The 20,354-nt window shown below is 40.9% G+C and overlaps 1 protein-coding gene across 1 annotated transcript in view; it reads left to right on the forward strand.

Annotated features, from left to right (window-relative positions):
• Positions 1-20,354, forward strand: part of FYCO1 (FYVE and coiled-coil domain autophagy adaptor 1) — a 101,141-nt gene that overhangs the window by 12,501 nt on the left and 68,286 nt on the right. The window contains exons 2-5 of the mRNA XM_036762008.1: positions 6,157-6,323; positions 11,122-11,228; positions 12,210-12,335; positions 17,527-17,633. Coding sequence (XP_036617903.1) covers positions 6,269-6,323; positions 11,122-11,228; positions 12,210-12,335; positions 17,527-17,633 — 395 coding nt within the window. The 5' untranslated portion in view covers positions 6,157-6,268. The remainder of the gene's footprint in view (positions 1-6,156; positions 6,324-11,121; positions 11,229-12,209; positions 12,336-17,526; positions 17,634-20,354) is intronic.

Below are 20,354 nucleotides of genomic sequence, written 5' to 3' on the forward strand. Positions count from 1 at the left end.
AAGCATGTGACATTGGTGTTGAGACAGGCCGACAATTGTGTCTTTTTTGAAATCATCCTGAGATATGGTTGGTTTCCTTTGCTGACATTGCTTTTCACATGGCGCCTTGAGAGTAAGAGTTAACGTCAACTAAATCTTGCCACTTGGGTGTCTCATTATGGTATGGAGATAACCCTGGGTTTGTGACTTGTTTTTATTTTATCAGTTCAGTTATGCTAGGTGCTGGTGATACTTCAGGATACTCAAGCCCGAGTTCAAATCTGGCCTCAGATGCTATGTGACCCTGGGCAAGTCACTTAACTGCTGCCTGCCTCAGTATCTTCATCTGTAAAATGAGACTAATAACAGCACCTACCTCCTAGGGTTGTTGTGAAGATCAAATTAGATAATCATTGCAAAGCACTTAGCACAGGGCTGTCCCCCTGACGGGCTAGAGGCCTCTCCCTCTTTGCCTTGGGATTTCAAGGATACCCGGGGCGCCGCTGGGCTGGCTTCCTCTTACCCCTCACCTTTACCTCATGACCAGTCTACTATCATACATTTCTCTGTTTGTGTAGAGATGGGAAAGAAAGGTTATACATCGCTAGTTGCAATATTGTCTTGGTCATCTTTCTCAGCATGAATAAAGTCTGAAATTTTGTCCATTTGTTAATATATTTCCCTCTTTTAGGTATGTTGCAAATTAATCTTTGAGTGCCCCAGCAATTCTGTCCCTCCCAGCAGAGATCCCCTCTTTGTAGACTTGGACAACTCTAGCTGTTTTCCCTGTCTTTATTCTCTTTGGTGATGGCTGACTCACTAGTGCCATTTTAACCTCCTCTATAAGCATGTATATGCATGTATATACATAGATATGCATGCGTATACATATATGCATATATACCCATACATGCGTGAACACATATATGTCAGGAGGACTGGCCTCAGTAACTTACTAGCTGTGTGATCCTGGGCAAGTGACTTCACCTTGTTTGCCTCAGCTTCCTCATCTGTCAGATGATCTGGAGGAAGAAATAGCAAACCATTCCAGTATCTCTGCCAAGAAAACTCCAAATGGGGTCACAAATGACTGAAGTGACTGAACAAAAAAACCTAAGTATGTGTGGACCTGTGATGTCAGAGTCTGAAGAGACTGGTTTTATTGACCTTGATGGTAAAAACAGCCTTTTATTAAAAACCCAAACAGCAACAATTTTGCAGTCTTCCCCTTACTTCTTTGCCAAGGAGGGGGGCTGTGGGCCTCTGGGTGTAGAACACTGCCTATATAGATAATTTGTAGAACACTGTGTTACAGAGATTTTCAGTATGTTGGTTAATTTTGTTAATTATACAATTATGTATAACAGTAATATGGTTATATATGTGTATAGGCGTGTGTATGCATGGACACGCGTGCACGCACACACACAGGGAGGAGGGGGTGAGAAAGAGAGAGGGAGAGAGGGAGAGAGAGAGAGAGAGAGAGAGAGAGAGAGAGAGAGGGAGAGAGAGAGAGGGTGTACTTTGCTTCTGCCCAAGCTTTGGGTAGTTTTCTGAAGGATAGTGCTGTGATTTGTGGTAAATGTAAGGGGCCATGGCTCTTGATTGACTGTGTAAACACTGAGTCATACTATGTAAGTAGAGATTGCTGAGCATAGACCTTCACTGCTAAAAGCAAGATAAAACAAAAAATAAGTTTAAAAAATGAGTAAGCAAAGGAGAAAGAATCTAACTGTGGATAGTTACTATGAGGATAGAGAAGATTTGGGTTCATATTCAGAGGAAGATAAGCTAAAAAATCCACTCCTTTTTGAATGAGAAATGTCAAATGGTCCCAAGCACAAAAAGGGTTCTTAGAAGAACTTAAAAAGGACTTCAAAAATCAAATAAGACAGATCAAGGAAGAATTAGAAAAAAAAGTATCAAGAAAATTATGGAAGAAAGTAATTCCTTGAAAACTAGAATTGGGCATGGGGAAGCTAATGACCTTCTTGGACACCAAGAAATCATGTAACAAAATAAAAAGAATGAAAAAATAGAAGAGAAATGAAACATCTCAGCAGAAAAACAACTGATCTGGAGAAAGATCGAGGAGAAGTAATATGTGTGTGTATGTATATATATATATATATATATACATATATATATGTATATATATATATATCACACACACACACACACACATATATATTGCTTTCAGAGGAAACATAAAAATGAGAGATACAAAGATAAAATAAAGGGCAGAAATAGAATTTAGTATGTAAAAAAAAAGCGTGGATAGTAATCATGATCTCAGACAAAGTTAAAATAGATTTAATCAAAAGTGAAAAATAAACTATACTATGTATCAGTAATTTTTTCAGTGTTGTTTTGGACCACTTAAAATACCTAGACAGTACAAAATACCTGAGTGTATACCTGCCAAAACAGACACAGGGACTATATGAACATAAACATAAAATGCTTTTTACACAAATAAACTCAGATCTAAATAATTGAAGTAATATTTATTGTTCATGGGTAGGTAGAGCCAATATAATTTTTAAAAGAACAGTTTTACCTGACTAATCTATTTATTCAATGTGATTCTAATTAAATTACTAAAAACTTGTTTTACTGAGTTAAAAATAATAATAACAAAGTTCATTTGGAAAAACAAAAGGTCAGGAACTTCCAAGAAACCAGCAAAAAAAAAGATGTAAAGGAAGTAGATTCAGCAGTATCAGACCTTAAACTATATTATAAGGTGAAAACATTGCTGAAGTGTAAAAAGGACAATTTTGATTAATTTAAATTTCCTTGTATCAGTAAAACCTATGTAGCCAAGAATAGAAGGAATGCAGAAAATTAGGGGAAAAAAACTTTCACAGACAATCTCTCAGATAGTATGTGATTGGGTTGGAATATTGCTGTGGTTTAGGAAATGATAAGCTTGTTGATATAGAAAAATGTGGAAAGACTTAGACATATGAAGGAAGATGGTTTCCACTTTCGGAGAAATAGACGATAGGAGGAAATGAGCATCACATAGCCTTACATGTATGTGTATGAGTGTATATGTGTATATATGTGTATGTTTATGGATATCTATGTATATACATATATATGTGTGTGTGTATATATATACATATATATGTTTGCATACATACACACACATAACAAAAGCTAGCCTCAGCCTCAGGATGTGTCTTCTTGTCCCTGATTCCCTCCATTGGAGTTTAGGGTGACCCAGCTCATGAATGTGAAAACTAGCCAGAGAGGTCAGGATGGAAATGGCTTCCCCTGTCCTTTTTTCAGCCTATCGATCTATCTACAAATGTGTATCTAACACTCAGGCTGAGGAAGTTGAATGTTTAGGCCTAGAATTCACTGTGGGGCAAATCAGAATTGAAATAGGAGTCACGTGTGTGTCATCTTCACTGAGATGTGTCATCTCAGTGATTCATAGCCTCCCCATTAGGAATACTTATGTAAATATTTTTAAGGAGGATGAGCCTTGATGTGGGTGGATTCCTAGACTTTTTTTTAAGGGTCATAAATCTGCATTTGTTATTTAAGTTCAAGAACAGGTTATGAAAGGGTGTGCACATTCAGAACAAAGAGTCACAGATGGATCCCTAGGGAAAGGGGAGGAGGGAGGAGACAGGAAGACCAGAGCCTCTCATCTGTGCCTGCTCTAGACCAAGTCAGTCCTGATTCTGAGCCTTGGTCCCGGGAACACCATGAAGCACATGATAAGATGAAGTTCCTGTTTCAGGTACAGTTTTAGGAAACCATCAAAGGGTGGTCAGGGTTATACATCCAATCAAAGATGGTGGCTGGGATTCTCTTTGGATCAGAAGCACCGCTTCCCTCTATGGAATGGAAGCATTGGAAGTGTGATAAATTCCATCCACTCATTTCAGCTCTTATGAAACATCCTTGTGGTTAAAGTTTTTGTGCTAGAGAATTCTTTCATTGCCTCCCTAACTTCTTGTACTTTGCTTCTAGTTTCTTTGAATATGCATCCAACTTGTAGGCTGCCTGCTCTAGAGCTGCTACTTGCCCCTCATTTACAGGGATCTGATCCAGATAAGGCCCAAGCCCTGCCTTATTTCTGGTTTAAGGCCTTTAGGTTTCTACTCATGTTTACTGCAATATCTTTCCTTTCTAGATACTTCAGGCTAGTCAGTTTGTTCACATTTTCCAGAAGTTTCTAGTCAGCACTGGTGTCTGTCAGCTCACGTGTCCTGGCACAGCCCTGTGATATCCGAAGTCCGCTTTGGCGGGCTCTGTGGCCTCATCATACGTCTCTATCACTGCATCGTCTAGGCAGTCGCAGGAAGGAAGGAGAAAGGATGAAAGGAAGGATGGGGAAGAGGAGGAGGGGAGGGGAAAAGGAGAGAGAAGAAAAAGGGAAGGGTGGATTCCTAGACTTTAAGTTTTCATTCCTAAAGTAAGTGGTACTAGGGGTGGGAAGAGGGAATGGTTCTAAACATAGGTTAGGAAATGGTCCCAGCATGATAGATTCCCAAGTCACACACTTTGGGACAAGCTAGGGATGGAAGGGGAAGGGAATCATCATTTGTGAAGCACCTGCTGTGTGCTAGGCACTGTGCTAAGCTCTCACAAGTATAATCTCATTTGATCCTCACAACCTGGTTACGTAGGTGCTCTTATTATCCCCATTTTACAGTTGAGGAAACTGAGGCAGATGGGTTAAGTGACTTGGCCAGGATCATAAAGCCAGTATGAGCATGAAGCTTGATTTGAACTTAGGTCTCCTTCACTCCAGGCCTACCCACCTGGTTAGTCATTGTGTCACTTAGTGCCTTGATTACGCAGTAGGAGGTTTTTTTGTTTGGTTCAGGGTTTTTTTTTTTTTTTTCAGAAATATGGCTGGACCTGACCACACTGGTTGTTGATCTGAGTAGAATGAGTGTTAGAGGAAGTTGTTTTTATGAGGTACTGCTGATCATAGGTCTCAGGATTTTTTCATATCAGCAAAAAACATTGCTTTGTGGTGGACACTTTAGAGCACAGATTCTCAACTTGGGGTCTATGACCTTGTTTTTTAGAAATATATTTTGACAATTGTATTTCAGTATAATTGGTTTCCTTTGTAATCCTCTGTACTTTATTTTATGCATTTAAAAACATTACTCTAAGAAGGGGGCCCCTTCTTCCCCACCCTTAGAAAAGGATCCATGAACCCAAAAGGTTAAGAACTCCTGCATTAATTAAAGGAAATTCTGAAACATAATAATGGCCAAAGATGTGTGGACAAAACATGCCCAGAGCAAAAAACAAAACAAAATGAAATCGCATTACCTGTCTGACCTGAAAGTCTGCAGGGAGAGTTGCCAGCCTTTAGTGATAGGGAAGCATAGTCCTTAACTCCGCAGTCACCAGCAGAGACTCGGTAATGCAGCTTAAAATAGAGAGGTGTCCTTTACTTACTTCAGGAATCCAAAGTGCCTCTGAAGGCAAGCTTGCCGGGATGCCAGAACGATCAGGCTGTGGACTCTGGGCAGCTAGGCCATAGAGAACTGAACGGGAGGAATGTTTCAGCCCAGATTGTGGAGTTTGAGTAGTTCAGAAACTGAAGGAATATACTTTCTGGGCCCTGTGTTCATCTAGGCTACGCACACTCTTGGCTGGAGGAAATTTTCTGGTTAGTATAATTCAGAAGGAAAATGGGGGAAGGATATTGGGTAGGAGATGAGGGACAGAAATCTAGTGGGGCCTCCTGTTATCAGAACGTCCAGCACTCTTTGAGATGGAAGAGCTGGACAGTCCTAAAAGATGGCTTGGTTTTTAGTTCTTTCCAAGGATAGAGACAATGCACAAAAACAGGATTAGACAACTTTTTTTTCATTTGGGAAGAAGAGGAATAAATAGAAACCAGGAAAGAAAACCACGTGCTATTATGCTAATCTTGTTCATTGGCTTTAAACCAGCTCATCACATTGGAATGTTCTGTGGCAAAAAGCAAATCTGGATCTGTCTGTGGTGAGATTCTGTGATGACCAGTCCCTGGTGAAACACAGGAAGCAACCAATTTATGCGTATCAAAGAATACTTTATCCCCAAATAAGTGCCTCTGATGATTTTTTAAAGCAGTGATGGTGAATAGGGTATTTATCATAATGTATTTTTGTTAGTATGCTAACCTGTTTCCCTCTCCCCAATGTTCAGATGCCCTGAAATAGAGTGACCTCCACTAAGCGAACATGCACAGCTGAAATGAACTTTTGATCCTTCTGCTGACTTGGTAGCGAGTTTGGTGGTGTGGGCAGACCTGCTGTTCATGATGGCATCAAGTGCTGAAAGCCAGCTGCAGAGGATTATTAGGGATTTGCAAGGTAAAAGCTCTGTCTCTGACGTTTAGCTGGGGCTGCATCTTTGGGGTTGGAATTTGATTGGGGTTGATAGAGGGCGGTGCTTTTATGGCTGTTAGTAAAATTTCCATTTGGATCTGTGATGTGGGGAGTTGTCATCTTGAGGCTATCTCATGTCAAAATATTTTCAGCTCAGATTTCAGACATTCTTTTAGAAGCTCTCAGCTTACTGGTTCCTTCTCTGATTACAAAATCAATTTGAAAACAAAATTGAAGATCTCCCTTTGGCCACTAGGTCTTATTTCAGTCTTTCTTTTTGAACTATCCAAATAAACCATGTGAGTTAAATTTTTGCTTAAGATATGGACTGTTACACACTGGATTGGACAAGCCAATTCTTGAAGGAAACTTTGCGCCACTCTCAAAGCAAGAGAAGCAGGACGCTTACATGTCCTGGGAGGTGGTAAAGGATGGCAGAACATTTGCTACATTTAGAATTGGGGCACCTGGCATCAAATTTTCCCTTGACATTTATCAACTATGTGACCTTTGGCAAATTACCAGGTCTTGGTTCTTAAGTCTTAGTTTCCTCATCTGTAAAATGGGAACAGTACTTGCATTACCCCGTCATCACGGGGTTGATGTGAGGAAATTTCTTTGTCAAAATTAAGGCCCCCTGAAGTGCGTGCTCCATAATCAACAAACTTCCTGTCACCTTAGATATCTTCCTTTGCCACTTCCTTCATATTTTGACATGGACTGAGACCTGGTCCCCCTCTCCACCTTTTTACTACTGGCTAGACTTTTTTTCATACCGTCCCATCCCCCATTCACTTATCTTGGTGGGAGCCGCTTACAGGCTCTCCCTCTGCTGCCATTATTCGGCAGCCTCCCCTTCGTTGAGGTTCATGTGAGCCACGTTTATCGCTTAATTCATATCCCAGTGGGGAATATCTATCCAAACCTAGGACACTGGACTGGGAGAGAATCTAGGGCCTGTCTCAGTCTCTTTCCGCCATAACTCCTGCCCTCATACTAGGGAACTTCAGCATACATATCGAAGCTCTCTCCAACATCCCAGCTTCCCATTCCATATATGACCTGTGCCTCCATGCTGCCTCAGCTATACACAACAAAGATTATGTCCTTGAGTGGATAGAGCGCTGGCCCTGAAGTCAGGAGGATCCGAGTTCACATCTGGCCTCAGATACTTGACATATACTAGCAGTGTGACCTTGGGCAAGTCACTTAACCCTGATTGCCTCGAAAAAAGAAAAAAAAAGATTATATCCTTGATCTTGCTATGGACCCCAAGTGTTCCACTTTCATATTTTTCATGAATTCTAAAAGTCCTCTGTCTGCTCAGTCTTTTATCTCGTCTTTCCCTGTCCCTTATGACCACTATCCCCACCATGACCTTGATTATCTCCATCTCTTTCTATCTTCAGTTTCTGTCTGTTGAGAAAACTATCACACTGGATGTGTGCACTTCCCCTATTCTCATTTTCTCCTTGACCCTCTGCAGTCTGGCTTCCATCCTCATCCTTCAGATGAAACTATCCTCCCCAAAGCTGACAGTCATCTCTTGGTTACCAAATCTAATGACCTCTTCTCAATCTTCATCCTTCTTGTCTGCTCCGCAGCCTGTGATGCTATTTATTATCTTTTCTTGGATTCTCTTTCCTTTGTAAGTTTTCCTGACACCGTATTCTTCTGGTTCTCTTCCTACCTATGTGATCAGTCCTTTCCGGTGCCCCTTGCTGGTTCTTCATCTAAGTCATCCTCACTAACCAAGGATCAGTCCTGAACCCTCTTCATTTTTCCCTTTATACCGGGAATTCTTAACTTGGGCTCCATGAACTTATTTTTAAAAATAATTCCACAGCTCTGCTTCAAGATAATTGGTTTCCTTTATAATTCCATAGAATAATTTTGGTTTGTACATTTTAAAAATACTATTCTGAGAAGGGATCCGTAAACATCACCTGACTGCCAAAGACATCCAGGACACAAGAAAAGGTTAATAATCACTTCTTTTACACTCTTCCATTTAGTGATTTCCTCAGCTCCCATGGGTTCAGTTATCATCTTGATTAGACATGATTCCATATCTATATATCCAGCCCTCGTCTCATTCCTGAGCTTCAGTCCCATATCACCAGCTGCCTAGAACGAGGCATCGCAAACTCAGCATCTCTAAAGCAGACTCACTATCCTTCTTCTGCCCCACCCTCCCCTTCCCTTCTTCTGAACTTTGCTATGATCGATGAGGGCATCATCATCCCAGTCTCCCAGGCTTGTCGTCTTGCTGTCTTCCTTGACCCCTCGCTCTCATTCACCTCTCATATCCAATCCAGTGCCAACTGTAGTTCACAGCATCCCTCATATACATGACCTTCACTCTACTCCGTAGCCTCCATGCTAACAAAGGCCTTCGTTACCTCTCACCTTGACTCCAGCAGTAGCTTGTAGTTGGTTCCATGCCTTGTTTCTTTCCACTATAATCCATCCTACATTCAAAGTGCCAAAGTGATTTTCCTAAAGAATAGGCTGACTCAGTAAACTCCAGCAGTCCCATTGCCCCCAGGCTCCAACATGAAGTCCCCTGTTTGGCATCTAGAGTACTTTCCTACCTGGCCTGCCCTACCTCGCCAGACTCCTTACACTTTATTATCCAGCCACACGGGACTGGTTGCTCTTTCTTCATCTCCTCCATCTCCTATCTCTGTGTCTTTGTACTGGCTATCCCATGTCTTCCTCCTCATCTCTGCTTCAGTTTCCCCAACTTCTTTCAGTACTCAGCTCAAACTCCATCTTCTTCAGGAGCTTTTTTCCACTCCTCTGAACCCCAGTGCCTTTCCCTTTCAAATGACCTTCTTTCTACTTTTTACATACATCGTATGTTCCTCGTTATTTGCATGTTGTCTCCCCCTGTTTGAATGTCTGCTTCTTGAGAGCTGGGTCTCTTTTTGCCCTTTGTGAGTCCCCAGGACTTAGCACAGTGCCTGGCATGTAGTAAGTGCCAAACTAATGCTGACTGACTGTATTATTACAAGTTTTTGTTTTCATCCGTCCCCATGGAAGAGAGGACCTCAGTTGTTCCTCTTCTGAAAGTGCAGTTTCTCTCCTCGTTTTTCCTTTCCAGAAGTACTTTCACCAATCAGGGGATCTGCCCCTGTAGTCTTTTTCTGATGGGTGGTCTTTATGTGCTATGAAGAGGGACACTGTTCTAGGCCATTGCAGTGTGGCACTGCGTGGAACTAGAAATAAAGAAGAGCACATTACATTTCTGCAATTGTCCCAGAAAACAGGACCCTAGTTTTATTCCACATGGTTAATTTCCAAGAAAAAATTAGTTTTCTGGCCTGCTAGCTTCACAGACACATACATGTCACCTGAGCTGGCGATGAGATGATTAGACACTCAGTCATTATTTTTTTTTCCTTTTCCACTTTCATTGCAACATGATCTTATGTGGCCAGTTACTTTCATGCCATTGGAGTCAGAGGTGACCATTCCCTACTGGTCAGAAGGCTCAGCTGCTCATTGGTGGTATCCACAAATGAGGAAGACCTAACATGGGAGACCACATCTGAGCAGCTAAAGCCACAGTTTGGTTTCAAAGGTCAAAAATCAATGTGCAGGGAAAAATATAACCTGAAAAGAGCTTCTCTAGGATTTATTCATCCATTTCATGTTTTATCTGGGATGCACAAGTTATTGTCTCTATTTCATTAAAAACAGCTGTAAAAATTAAACAGAATCACAATAATTTCAATCCTATCTCCTCTGCCTTACTATGAAGCAGAAAAAAATGAAATAATATTTCCTATAAGCAAAGATCAATTTGCTTCTGGCGCCATGCCCTAATCAATATATAACGTAGAAAGGGTGATAGAAGCATGCCGCGTTATTGTGCTGTTACCCTCAAGTATGAGGTGTTACTGTGGTATGCCTGTTCTCATTTCTGATTCTCGTCATCTTGGTTTTGTCTAAGGGGAGGTATTGGGTTTGTTCTAAATCCTGCATTCAGAGGAAATAGGAAATATCACCTTATGGGTCATTTGGTCATCTCACATTTTAGCTCTCAAGATGAGTGTTTGCAGAAATACCACAATGAAAAGTAACAACAGCCTACGTGCCAACTGTTGCAGAGATAGAAAAGATAACTTGAGCATAAATAATAACCGTTCACGTTTCTATAGTACTTTGCAATGTACTTGGCTTACGACCACACTGTAAGGCAGTGGCGTGCCATTTTGCCTAGAAGAAGGGGCATCTGAAAGAATAAGTGACTTGTCCCCAAACGTAGCTTGTAAGCATCTGAGATGTTATTTAAACCCGGATCTTTTGACTCCCTGAAGGCGGCTAGGTGGTACAGTTGATAGAGCGCTAGGCTTAGAATCAGGAGACTCGTCTTCCTGAGTTCAAATCTGGTTTCAGACACTTAATAGCTGTGTTACCCTAGCCAAGTAACTTTACTGTTTGCCTCCATTTTTTTTCATCTTTAAGATGAGCTAGAGAAGGAAATGGCAAACCACACATATCTTTGCCAAAAAAACAAACCCCAAATGGGGTCACGAATGACCAAACAACAAGGACTCTTGACTGCCAAGACCTAGACTCTATCCACTCCACCATACTGTACTAACAGGGTAAAGAAACGCTATGACTATACAGAATCTAACCAAAAGATGCTATTTCCTTTTTATGCTGCATGTTTTCAATTTATTTTACAATAATTGTTGGTTACTCTTCACACTTGTCATTAGCCTTCCATCAGCCTCCTTCAGATCACTTGTTCTGGTTTGTTGTCTTAAAGATGCTGTGGTGGAACTAAGCAAGGAATTTAAGGATCTCGGGGAGCCAATTACGGATGACAGCACCAACTTGCACAAGTTTTCCTACAAGCTTGAGTATCTTTTACAGGTCAGTAATGCATGGACTCAGTGGCCTTCCTATCTGTTGTTCCTACCTGAGGACCATCTAGTTAGATTCCTGAGTATTTAAGAAAGTCCACTGGGGTTATTTTCAGTGCACATTATGGAGGCCAGTTGCCCTTTATATTTATACGTTCAGACTTGGGTAGGATGCCCCTTACTATGTACCTGCGAAGACCCAGCGTGGATTTAGGATTTGTTTAAGCACAAAGACGTTTTTAGAGATTTTAGTCATTGGAGTTTGAAAATGTGTTGAGGTCTTTCATAATCAAAGATACACTTTATTGAGAAATAAGAATCAAATGAAATCGTGTCCATAAAAGTGCTGCATAAACCTTATTGTCAGCTGTAATTAGTACTGTGTATCTTTCTGAGTTCCGTTGTATTTCCAGTAGAGTTCCCAGCAAAATGTGTGGCTATCAGGAGAGCAAATTGGAGAAATTACCAACTGACATGTTTAAAAGTAAAATGCTGTTCTGTACCTTTTCAATTGATATCAAGCTTTTTCATTGCAAAAATATGCCTGGTCATTGCCTTTTAACCATACCTAGTTCAGGTTTTAGATTTTAAATGACTTGAAGCTAAGAACATATTTGCATGGTCTGTGAGCATGTGTGTGTGCATATGTGTATACATGTGTGTATGCATGTATATCAGGAATAGCCGAGTTTGAGAACAAACTAATAACCTAAAGGTTTGAGTACTTAGTACTAAGTCCCAATTATTCACCTACCTGAGCCAGGGTGTACTTTAAATAAATGCATTGGGCACGGTGTCTAAACTTCTTTTTTTTAAAATATTCACAAGTTAATAAAAATTTTGATGTGAGCTAACATAGTTATAGACATGAAGATTTCCTTGGATGGCAGGGGAGGGGTGGGGTGGAAATGATTTATCTTTACTTGTTGCTAGCCTTTGAGCATTGTGGTGAAAGTCTGAGTATGGTTATTATCTTCTTTTTCCAACCAAGTTTGACCAAAAAGAGAAGGCCACTCTCCTAGGGAACAGGAAAGATTATTGGGATTACTTCTGTGACTGTCTGGCTAAGGTGAAAGGAGCCAGTGACGGCATCCGCTTCGTCAAGTCTATTTCAGAGGTAAGTAGAACTGCTCAGCACAGGAAGTGTCATCTGCCATTCTGAGAGCCTTCAAAGGGGAAGAAGGTCTATAGCTATTCAGTCTTGGCTTTTCAATCAACTTAGACTATAAGAATAAAAAAAAAGAAACATTTTTTTCTTCTCCTGAAAAAGGGCAAAGTGGTCCATTTCAGATTTATTTCATGTTTGTTAATACTTATTTTGAACTCAGAAAAAAATTGCTTAATTAAGTTTACCATGTGAAGAAATGTCTTAAGTCTTAAACAGTCTAAGACATAAGTTGGAGAAAAAAGGTCCAGTAAATGTTTCTTATATTGAATACTTAAAAAACATATTACTGAGACGCCTCCCCTAAGATATTTTCCTAGGCAGCATGGATTTGAAATAAACAGAATATCATTTGACTTTGCATATCACTTTTTGGGTGCTCAAGCCTCCCTAGGTTGGATTGGTAGTTACGCAGGGGCAGGGATCACATATTCTACCTCCTACCAATATGTACTATTCACATTATGTATTGTGTTGTAGTATGCACTGTTAGAATTTTGTAAGAAGTAGCACCTGATTGATTGACTTTCCAGGGTGCTGACCAGCAGGTTGCAAGGCAGGCACTGGCCTTAGTGCATTTCACTTTGCATTAACTGGGACATCTCTGACCAGTAAAGCCAAGGACATGCTGTGATGCCCCAGCTTGTCCAGAAGCAAAGATTCTCCCTTTGGCCACAAATGAATATACATTGCTATGCTCATACTTAGAGGCACTGGGCCTAGAGTTTCATTTCTCCTTGTTTAGAAGAAAATTACCTCTGTTCAGTTTCCTCAGTTTTTTAAAGGGACCACATAAGCACTTTGGTTGGCCACACACAAAGCCTGATGGGGTCACTGCAAAGAACTCCTGGAATCAGTCCAGCTTGGGCTCTTTGTTTGTATAGATGAAGGGTGGCAAGTGTATTATATAGCATGTTTAAATAACCTGCACCTTGGAGCTAGACATTCCCCCCCAGTAAAAGCCCCCAAAATGTAGCCCCAGGGGCCTGGACCTGTCCTCACTCTTAGAAGCCGCTTGGAGGCTCTTTGAGGTCACCGTATGGGTTACTGTAGGTACGTGGTTTAAAGATCTCACTTGATAAGTTAGTTAAGCCTTACAAGGTAGAGAGTTATGTGATTGCTTCATGAATCTGGATGGAATATTTCACTTTCCTTTCTCTCATGTTGTCCTCCCCTCCTCTTCTGCTGCATCATGAGCAATCCAGACATTCTTGGCTTCTGATCTGAGGCACATGAAGTCTGGAAAGAGTGATGCTCCTAATCCCCACTGCTTGCAATGGCGCACAACTCACAAAAACATGCCAGTTTCTCCAGCCCATAATTCCTATGCTTTTGTCTCAAATAACACTCTGGATTTTGAAGAGTTTGCTTTGAAAAAGAACTGATTGGCTGATCACTTAATGGACTGGTGAGAGGGAAATGTATTTTTCATTAAAAAAAAAAAGACGGCCCTTTTTTAGCGTTTGATAAGGGCAGAGCTGTACATACAGATTCTAACACCTGTGTTAGGAAAACAAACTGATGACATAGGCTAGAAAGAATGGTGCGGAATAATTGAAGCTACTTGTCTGAGTGTGCTTCATGAATACTTTTTATTAACTTCAGTGGTCTCTACCTAGTGCAGTGAGGGCATGAGGTGTATGATTGGGACATTCTCCACCCATCTTGTGATTTCTCCAGAGTTACATGAAGCCCATAATGAGCAGGGCGGAGTGGGCTTCCCGGGCTTGGACAGACTCTCCTGAAAGAGCTGAATCAGGCTTCCTCAGAGGCACTGCTGACCTTCTTGGGAGGAGCGTGCGTGCCTGGGTTTAGAGGGGAATCTGTGTCTTCTTCCTTGTTTATTTTCTTGTATTTCTTTTAATAAGCACAAATTGTAGATATTAAAATATTACTTGAGTATGGTAAGTTTAAAGAACACTTTATAAACTAAGAGAAGAAGGCTTAATGGATTTTGAGTCAGGCCCCGGGAATATAATAGTACTAACAGCGATCACAATAATGGCTGCCGTTTAGAAGGGGCTTGAAAAGTGTGCAGAGTGCTGCGTGTTCATTACCTCACTGGACCCTCATAATAACCCTGTGAGGTCCGGGTATCATCTCCATTTTACAGATGAAGAAACTGAGGCTCAGAGCGGAAGGGCTTTTGCTCGTCCTTTTTAGTTCTGAGCAGAAGGAAAACAAGTCTTGTCACCTTTGACGCGACAGTCCTTCAGACGTTTGAAGATTCCCCTGCAGCCCCCAATCTGTCTTTTCTTCTCCAAGCTAAGCTTCCCCCATTTCTTCAGTCAATTTTCACATGCAAGATTCTCAAGTCTTTTATCCTCTTAGCTGTCCTCTGAGTGTTCTCCATCTTAACATTGCCCTTCCTAAGATGTGATTCCCAGGACTGAGCATTTCTTAGAAGTGCAGGTCTGAATTCGGGACTGAGGTAAAATCTGGCCTCAAACACTTCCTACCTGTGTGACCCTGGTCAGGTCACTTAATTCTGTTTGCCTCAGTTTCTTCATCTGTAAAATTAGCTGGAGAAGGAAATAGCAAATCGCTCCAGTGTGTTTGCCAAGAAAACCCCAAATCAGGTTACGAAGAGTCAGACACGATTGAAACGACTGAACAGCAACAAAATGAGGGTGACAACAGCATCTACCTCGCAGGCTTGTTGTGGGGATGAACTTAGCGCAGTGCCTGACACTTAGTAGGTGGTTAATAAATGTTGATTGATTAATTAATTGATGTTACACAATTGACTCGTATTGAACTTGCAGTCTTCTGAAATCTCCAGCTGTACTTCCCCCATGTTGTACTAATGAAGTTAATTTGTTGAACCCAATGATAAGACTTACCATTTATTCCTGTTAGATTTCATCTTAGTTGTTTCATCCAGTATTCTAGCCTGTCATGATCTTTTGGCCACTTTGGTCATTTGGTGTGTGAGTTGTGCCTCCTGTTGTTGAGGCACAGACACATTGAAATTAGCATGCTACCTTTGATGAGGATGTTTAATAACGTAGTGACTAACAGTTAATCTTTGTAGATTTCACTCTGGGTCATGTCATGTCATGGTCTTCTTGGATGCCATGGTCTGGGATCCCTGGGGTACTCTTCTGGAGATCTCCTTCCACACTGACATGAAACCGCTCTTGACAGCTCTTTCCATGCAATCTCCAGCTAGTCCTGAAGCCACCTGTTTGCATCTATTTCTTTGTGAAACCACCACTGGCTTTTCTATGGAAAGGATTCTAGCCTGTATCTCTCCATCTTTGCTGCAAAAGCATGAGAGACTTTATCAAATTCTAGTCTAAAATTTAGGTTAACTGTATTTACAGCATATCACTTTGGCAGCCATATCAAAAAAGGAGATGATGTTAGTTATTTTTTTAAAATAACAGTGTCTTTTATTTAAGATATTTAAGGAAAGTCCCATAAGGGCAGAATTATGGAACACCAAAGGAGGGTGAAATGGGGGCTATATTGTGACCTTCATTGTCCTTGGCAGAGACAATAGAGATAAAGAAGTATCGAGAAGTTCTGGCTTCTCTTTGTCATTATATATCATCATCCAATCCTTTCCTGCCCCAAAGCAGCTGTGTTTGTTTTTTCAGAGTGTGTGTTTGTATGTATTGGTGTCTGTGTCTCTATGCGTGTATCTGTATCTGTGTAGGCAGGCATGGGACTACGGAATAGATGAGTGTCATCCTGCATCGAGATGAGTATGTTAGTGATGGATTAGAGTCTTTAGTGTTAAAGTACCCCAGTGTGTTGTCAGTCTTACTTCCTATGCAGAGAGGTCCTGATCACTGCACCCCAAATATTTTGCTCTCACCTGGTTTGTCAGTGGGAAAAGCATTTGGATACAGGGATGCCACTAAGATGGTTGCTTGTATCTTCATCATAACCTCCTTTCTACTAAACCAGTGATGGTTTCATAAAGCAACAGACACAAACTGCCTGTCTAACTTAACTTCTGTTTTCATAATTGTTTGCCTGTTGTCTCCACCTTTAGATTATAAGCTCCTTGAAGGCAGGGACCATCTTTTGCCTCTCTTTGTACCTCCTATGCTTAGCACAGTGCCCGGCACATAGTAGAGCCTTAATGTTGCTATTTATCTTTTGTTTTTGAAGAGGACCAACTACAACATGATATTAGGGTCAGGGGTAGAGGGTGTTCAGTTGTGGCTGTTCAGTCCATCAGTAGGCATCTAATAAATGTTTTTTGACTAAATATTTCCTAGCTTGGTTTTCTGAGTCTTTGGGGTAGAGTATCCAGTCCATGGGAGGAAGTGTGTTGCCACTTCTAGTTTACCACAATTTCATACTTTTAAGAAAGTTGTTTTGGAACTTGACCATGTGCCAATAAAATGTGGGCAAATGACTTACAGAAGAAACAGAGCTATTGTGTGAGTTGTTAACATATCAATACTTGAGGCTCAACCAGTTTCCTATATCTTTCCCTGATTGACTTTCTTTGAGATTGTGTTTTGATAAGTGAGTTTACACATCAAAGTAGTTTAAGTCATATCAACTTTCTATCTAGAGTTTATCAAACACAAATGACTAGAATTGACTTTTGGCTTTTGTGGCCCAAAGTATTTACAAACTCTCTAGAACTTAGGTCCAGACAACCATTGTGGAGTTAACAGGTAAGGATGCACATATTTTCCACTAGGCTATCCTGTTACCTGACACATGCCCATCCTTCAGCCCACACTAGTTTGAATTATTTGAATCCTGTTCAGAGAGCTCCATACCTGGGACTAAACCACCAATTCCTTGGAACTTTGACGTAACCAAGGAAGGAAAAATAGACTGCAAGGGGAACCTTTTCGTGGAAGTGTTGGAGAAGTGATCTCCCTTAATATAATTTGTTATTCTTGCAAATGATGAGGACAACAGGAGACCCAAGAGAAATCGAATTAACTCATGCTTCTTTTTTCTATTTCCTTTTGGTTAGCTTGTCATGGAATAGTTGAGGCGACTGTTAAATACCTTTTGCCTAAAGGGTTGTTTGACTAAAGCCAACAATGTATTTGCAAACTGGTGAAAATGTCCTCCGTGGAGGGGAGGACATTTTGAAGGACATCTGGAAGGCTGGGTCATTTGGAATCTAAAAGCTGTTCCTGTCTTTATATTTTCACTCCTCCAGCTCCGAACATCACTTGGAAAGGGGAGGGCATTCATTCGCTATTCTCTAGTGCATCAGAGACTGGCAGACACCTTGCAGCAATGTCTCATGAATACTAAAGTGACCAGGTAAGTGGAGAAGTAAGATCATGTCATAAACAAGCAATGTTAGCATTTCTTCCAATATTGTGTTGAAGAAAATTCAGTTATTTTTCTCCATGATTCACCTTTGGTGTTGGTGTGAACAAGCAGCTTACTTCTTAAGTATAGTGGTTAAATTAAATATAATATGTGGATGTAGTGAAATATTATTGTGCCATCTAAAATGATGAAATGCTTAGGAAACTAAGACCTCTATGCAGTGATGCAGAGGAAAATGAACAGAAATAGGAGAACAATTTCTATAATGACGGCAATGTTACAGAGAAAACCGATTTTGAAAGTCTTTAGAACTTTGGTCAATGAAATGATAAACCATAAATCCAGAACACTAAAGATGAAACACTCACTTCTTTTTTTTTTCGGGGGGGAAGGCAGGGCAATTGGGGTTAAGTGACTTGCCCAAGGTCACACAGCTAGTAAATGTGTCAAGTGTCAGGGGCTGTATTTGAGCTCAGATACTCCTGACTCCAGGGCCTGTGATCTACTCACTGCACCACCTAGCTGCCCCCAGACCACTCACTTCTTGCCAGAGAGATATAATCAACTTAAAAATGTAGAGGGAATCATGCCTTTTGGGGCATAACTAACATGAATTTGTTTTGCTGGACTGCATGTTTGTGATGAGAATTTTTTGTTGTTCAGTGATGGGGGCAGCAGGATTGGGAGGGACAGATTAAAAATGTATATATGAACAAATATATATTTTCAAAAACAGTATACTATAGACCAGTAGCTGAGCAGTGCCATGGATAGAACACTAGGCCAGAAGTCAAGAAGACTCATCTTCCTGAGTTCAAATCCGGCCTCAGACACTTATTAGCTGTGTGACCCTCAGTAAGTCACTTCACCCTGTTTGCCTCAGTTTCTTCATCTGTAAAATGAGCTAGAGAAGGAAATGGCAAACCACTCTACTATCTTTGCCAAGAAAACCCCAACTGGGGTGACAGAGAGTCAGACATGCCTGAAAAGACTGAACAACAAGAATAAAAATAGTAGAGACCAGAGTAGAATAATGTCTTTAGCCCTCAGTGTCATGGACAAGTGGTGCCCATGAGTGCCCACTGGATGCCACTGGCAGGCCTCTTAGGTGCACAGGTGGGGAGAAGGAAAAAAGAAGGAGAAAAGAATTTGCAAGAATAAAAGAAAAAAAAATACAAGAGAAGAGAGAGGAAGGACAACAGAGAACCATGCCCCAGATACTGGCCTTCAGTGGCCTGAGCAGTCCAATGGAAAATGACTTCTAGAAGCCACAAAAACAACTTTTGAATTAAAGGACGAAATTGATGGGGTGGGGGGATCCCTATGCCGAGAGTTCATCTGTAGGATTAATTTGACTGCATATATGGAATCTGATGAGAACCTGTACTCACATGATCATGATCAATATATTGCTCTAGTTCCATAGCTGATGCTTCATTGTCCTGGCGTCAGAAGTTCTTTCCAAGCTTCATAGTATGCCCCTGGGATCATGCTTTGATATGCTTACTTTGGTCTTTTTTTGTATTTATATCCCTAGCACTTAGCACAGTGCCTGGCACATCGTTGTTGTTCAGTTGTTCAGTCATGTCTGACTCTTCATGACCTCATGGATCATACTATGAGGTTTTCTTGGCAGAGATACTGGTGTGGTTTGCCATTTCCTTCTCCAGTTTTTCATGTAGGCAGGGATTAAGTGACTTGCCCAGGGTCACAAGTGTCTGAGGCTTGATTTGAACTCAGGTCTTCCTGATTCTAGGCCCAGCACTCTATTCACTGAACCAGCTAACTGCCTCCCAGGCAAACAGAAGTCAAGTGACTTGCTCAGGTTCACACAACTAATAAGTGTCTGAGGCTGGATTTGAACTCTGGTCTTACTGACTCCGGGCCTGGCACTTTATCTACCTGGCCACATGGCTGCCCCTGGCACAAAGTAGGTACTTAATAAACATTAATTGAACATTGGCTATTTACTGTTACCTGGCCTATACCTAAAACATTTTAAGTTTGGGAGGAACTGCCAGAGATTGAGGACCATTTATCAAAGGCTTTGAAAAACCTAGAATCAGAATCATGTTTGCCAAAACAGTCTCCAAAATGGGGTTTTAGCTGAAATTGAGGTCAACAGGCAGCATAAAACCTCATGGATTTTAGCCCTGGTTCATTGCAAATCAAGTAAAGCTGTTATTCCATTGACAGTTTAAAGTGTGAATAATATTTAATTTCAGTTAAATATTTGGGACCTTTGCCCTTAAACTGGTCTAATCAGCAACAGGCTTTGATTTGGAGGTGAGGAGAGGGTAGTTCTTTATCTTTTTTCTTTTTGTTAAAGGAAGGAACCTTTTGATGAAAATCTTTATTGATGTGTAATTGTGATTATTGCACATTTCTTGTCTAAAAAGTAGTCTGTTTTTGAGTGTACCTTGTCTGTTATTTCATTGGCATAAGAAACTCCCAGATGAGAAAACTCCACCTCCCAATGCAAGTAGCACCTTCTCTGAAACTTCTAGTCTTAGAAAGTTATCTAGAGCAGTAAGAGGTTCAGTGACTCGGATCACACAGCCAGGATGTGTCAGAGGAGGGACTTGAACTCAGATGTTCCAGGTTCCTTTCTCCTATGTTACACACGTTTGTTTTCTTTTGTTTTCCTTATTAAGATACAGGATTATTTGGCAACTTGGCTTTTTAATTGACGAGGATAGCCATGGTAGC

This window comes from Trichosurus vulpecula, chromosome 5 (genome assembly GCF_011100635.1).
Source record: "Trichosurus vulpecula isolate mTriVul1 chromosome 5, mTriVul1.pri, whole genome shotgun sequence".
NCBI lineage: Eukaryota > Metazoa > Chordata > Mammalia > Diprotodontia > Phalangeridae > Trichosurus > Trichosurus vulpecula.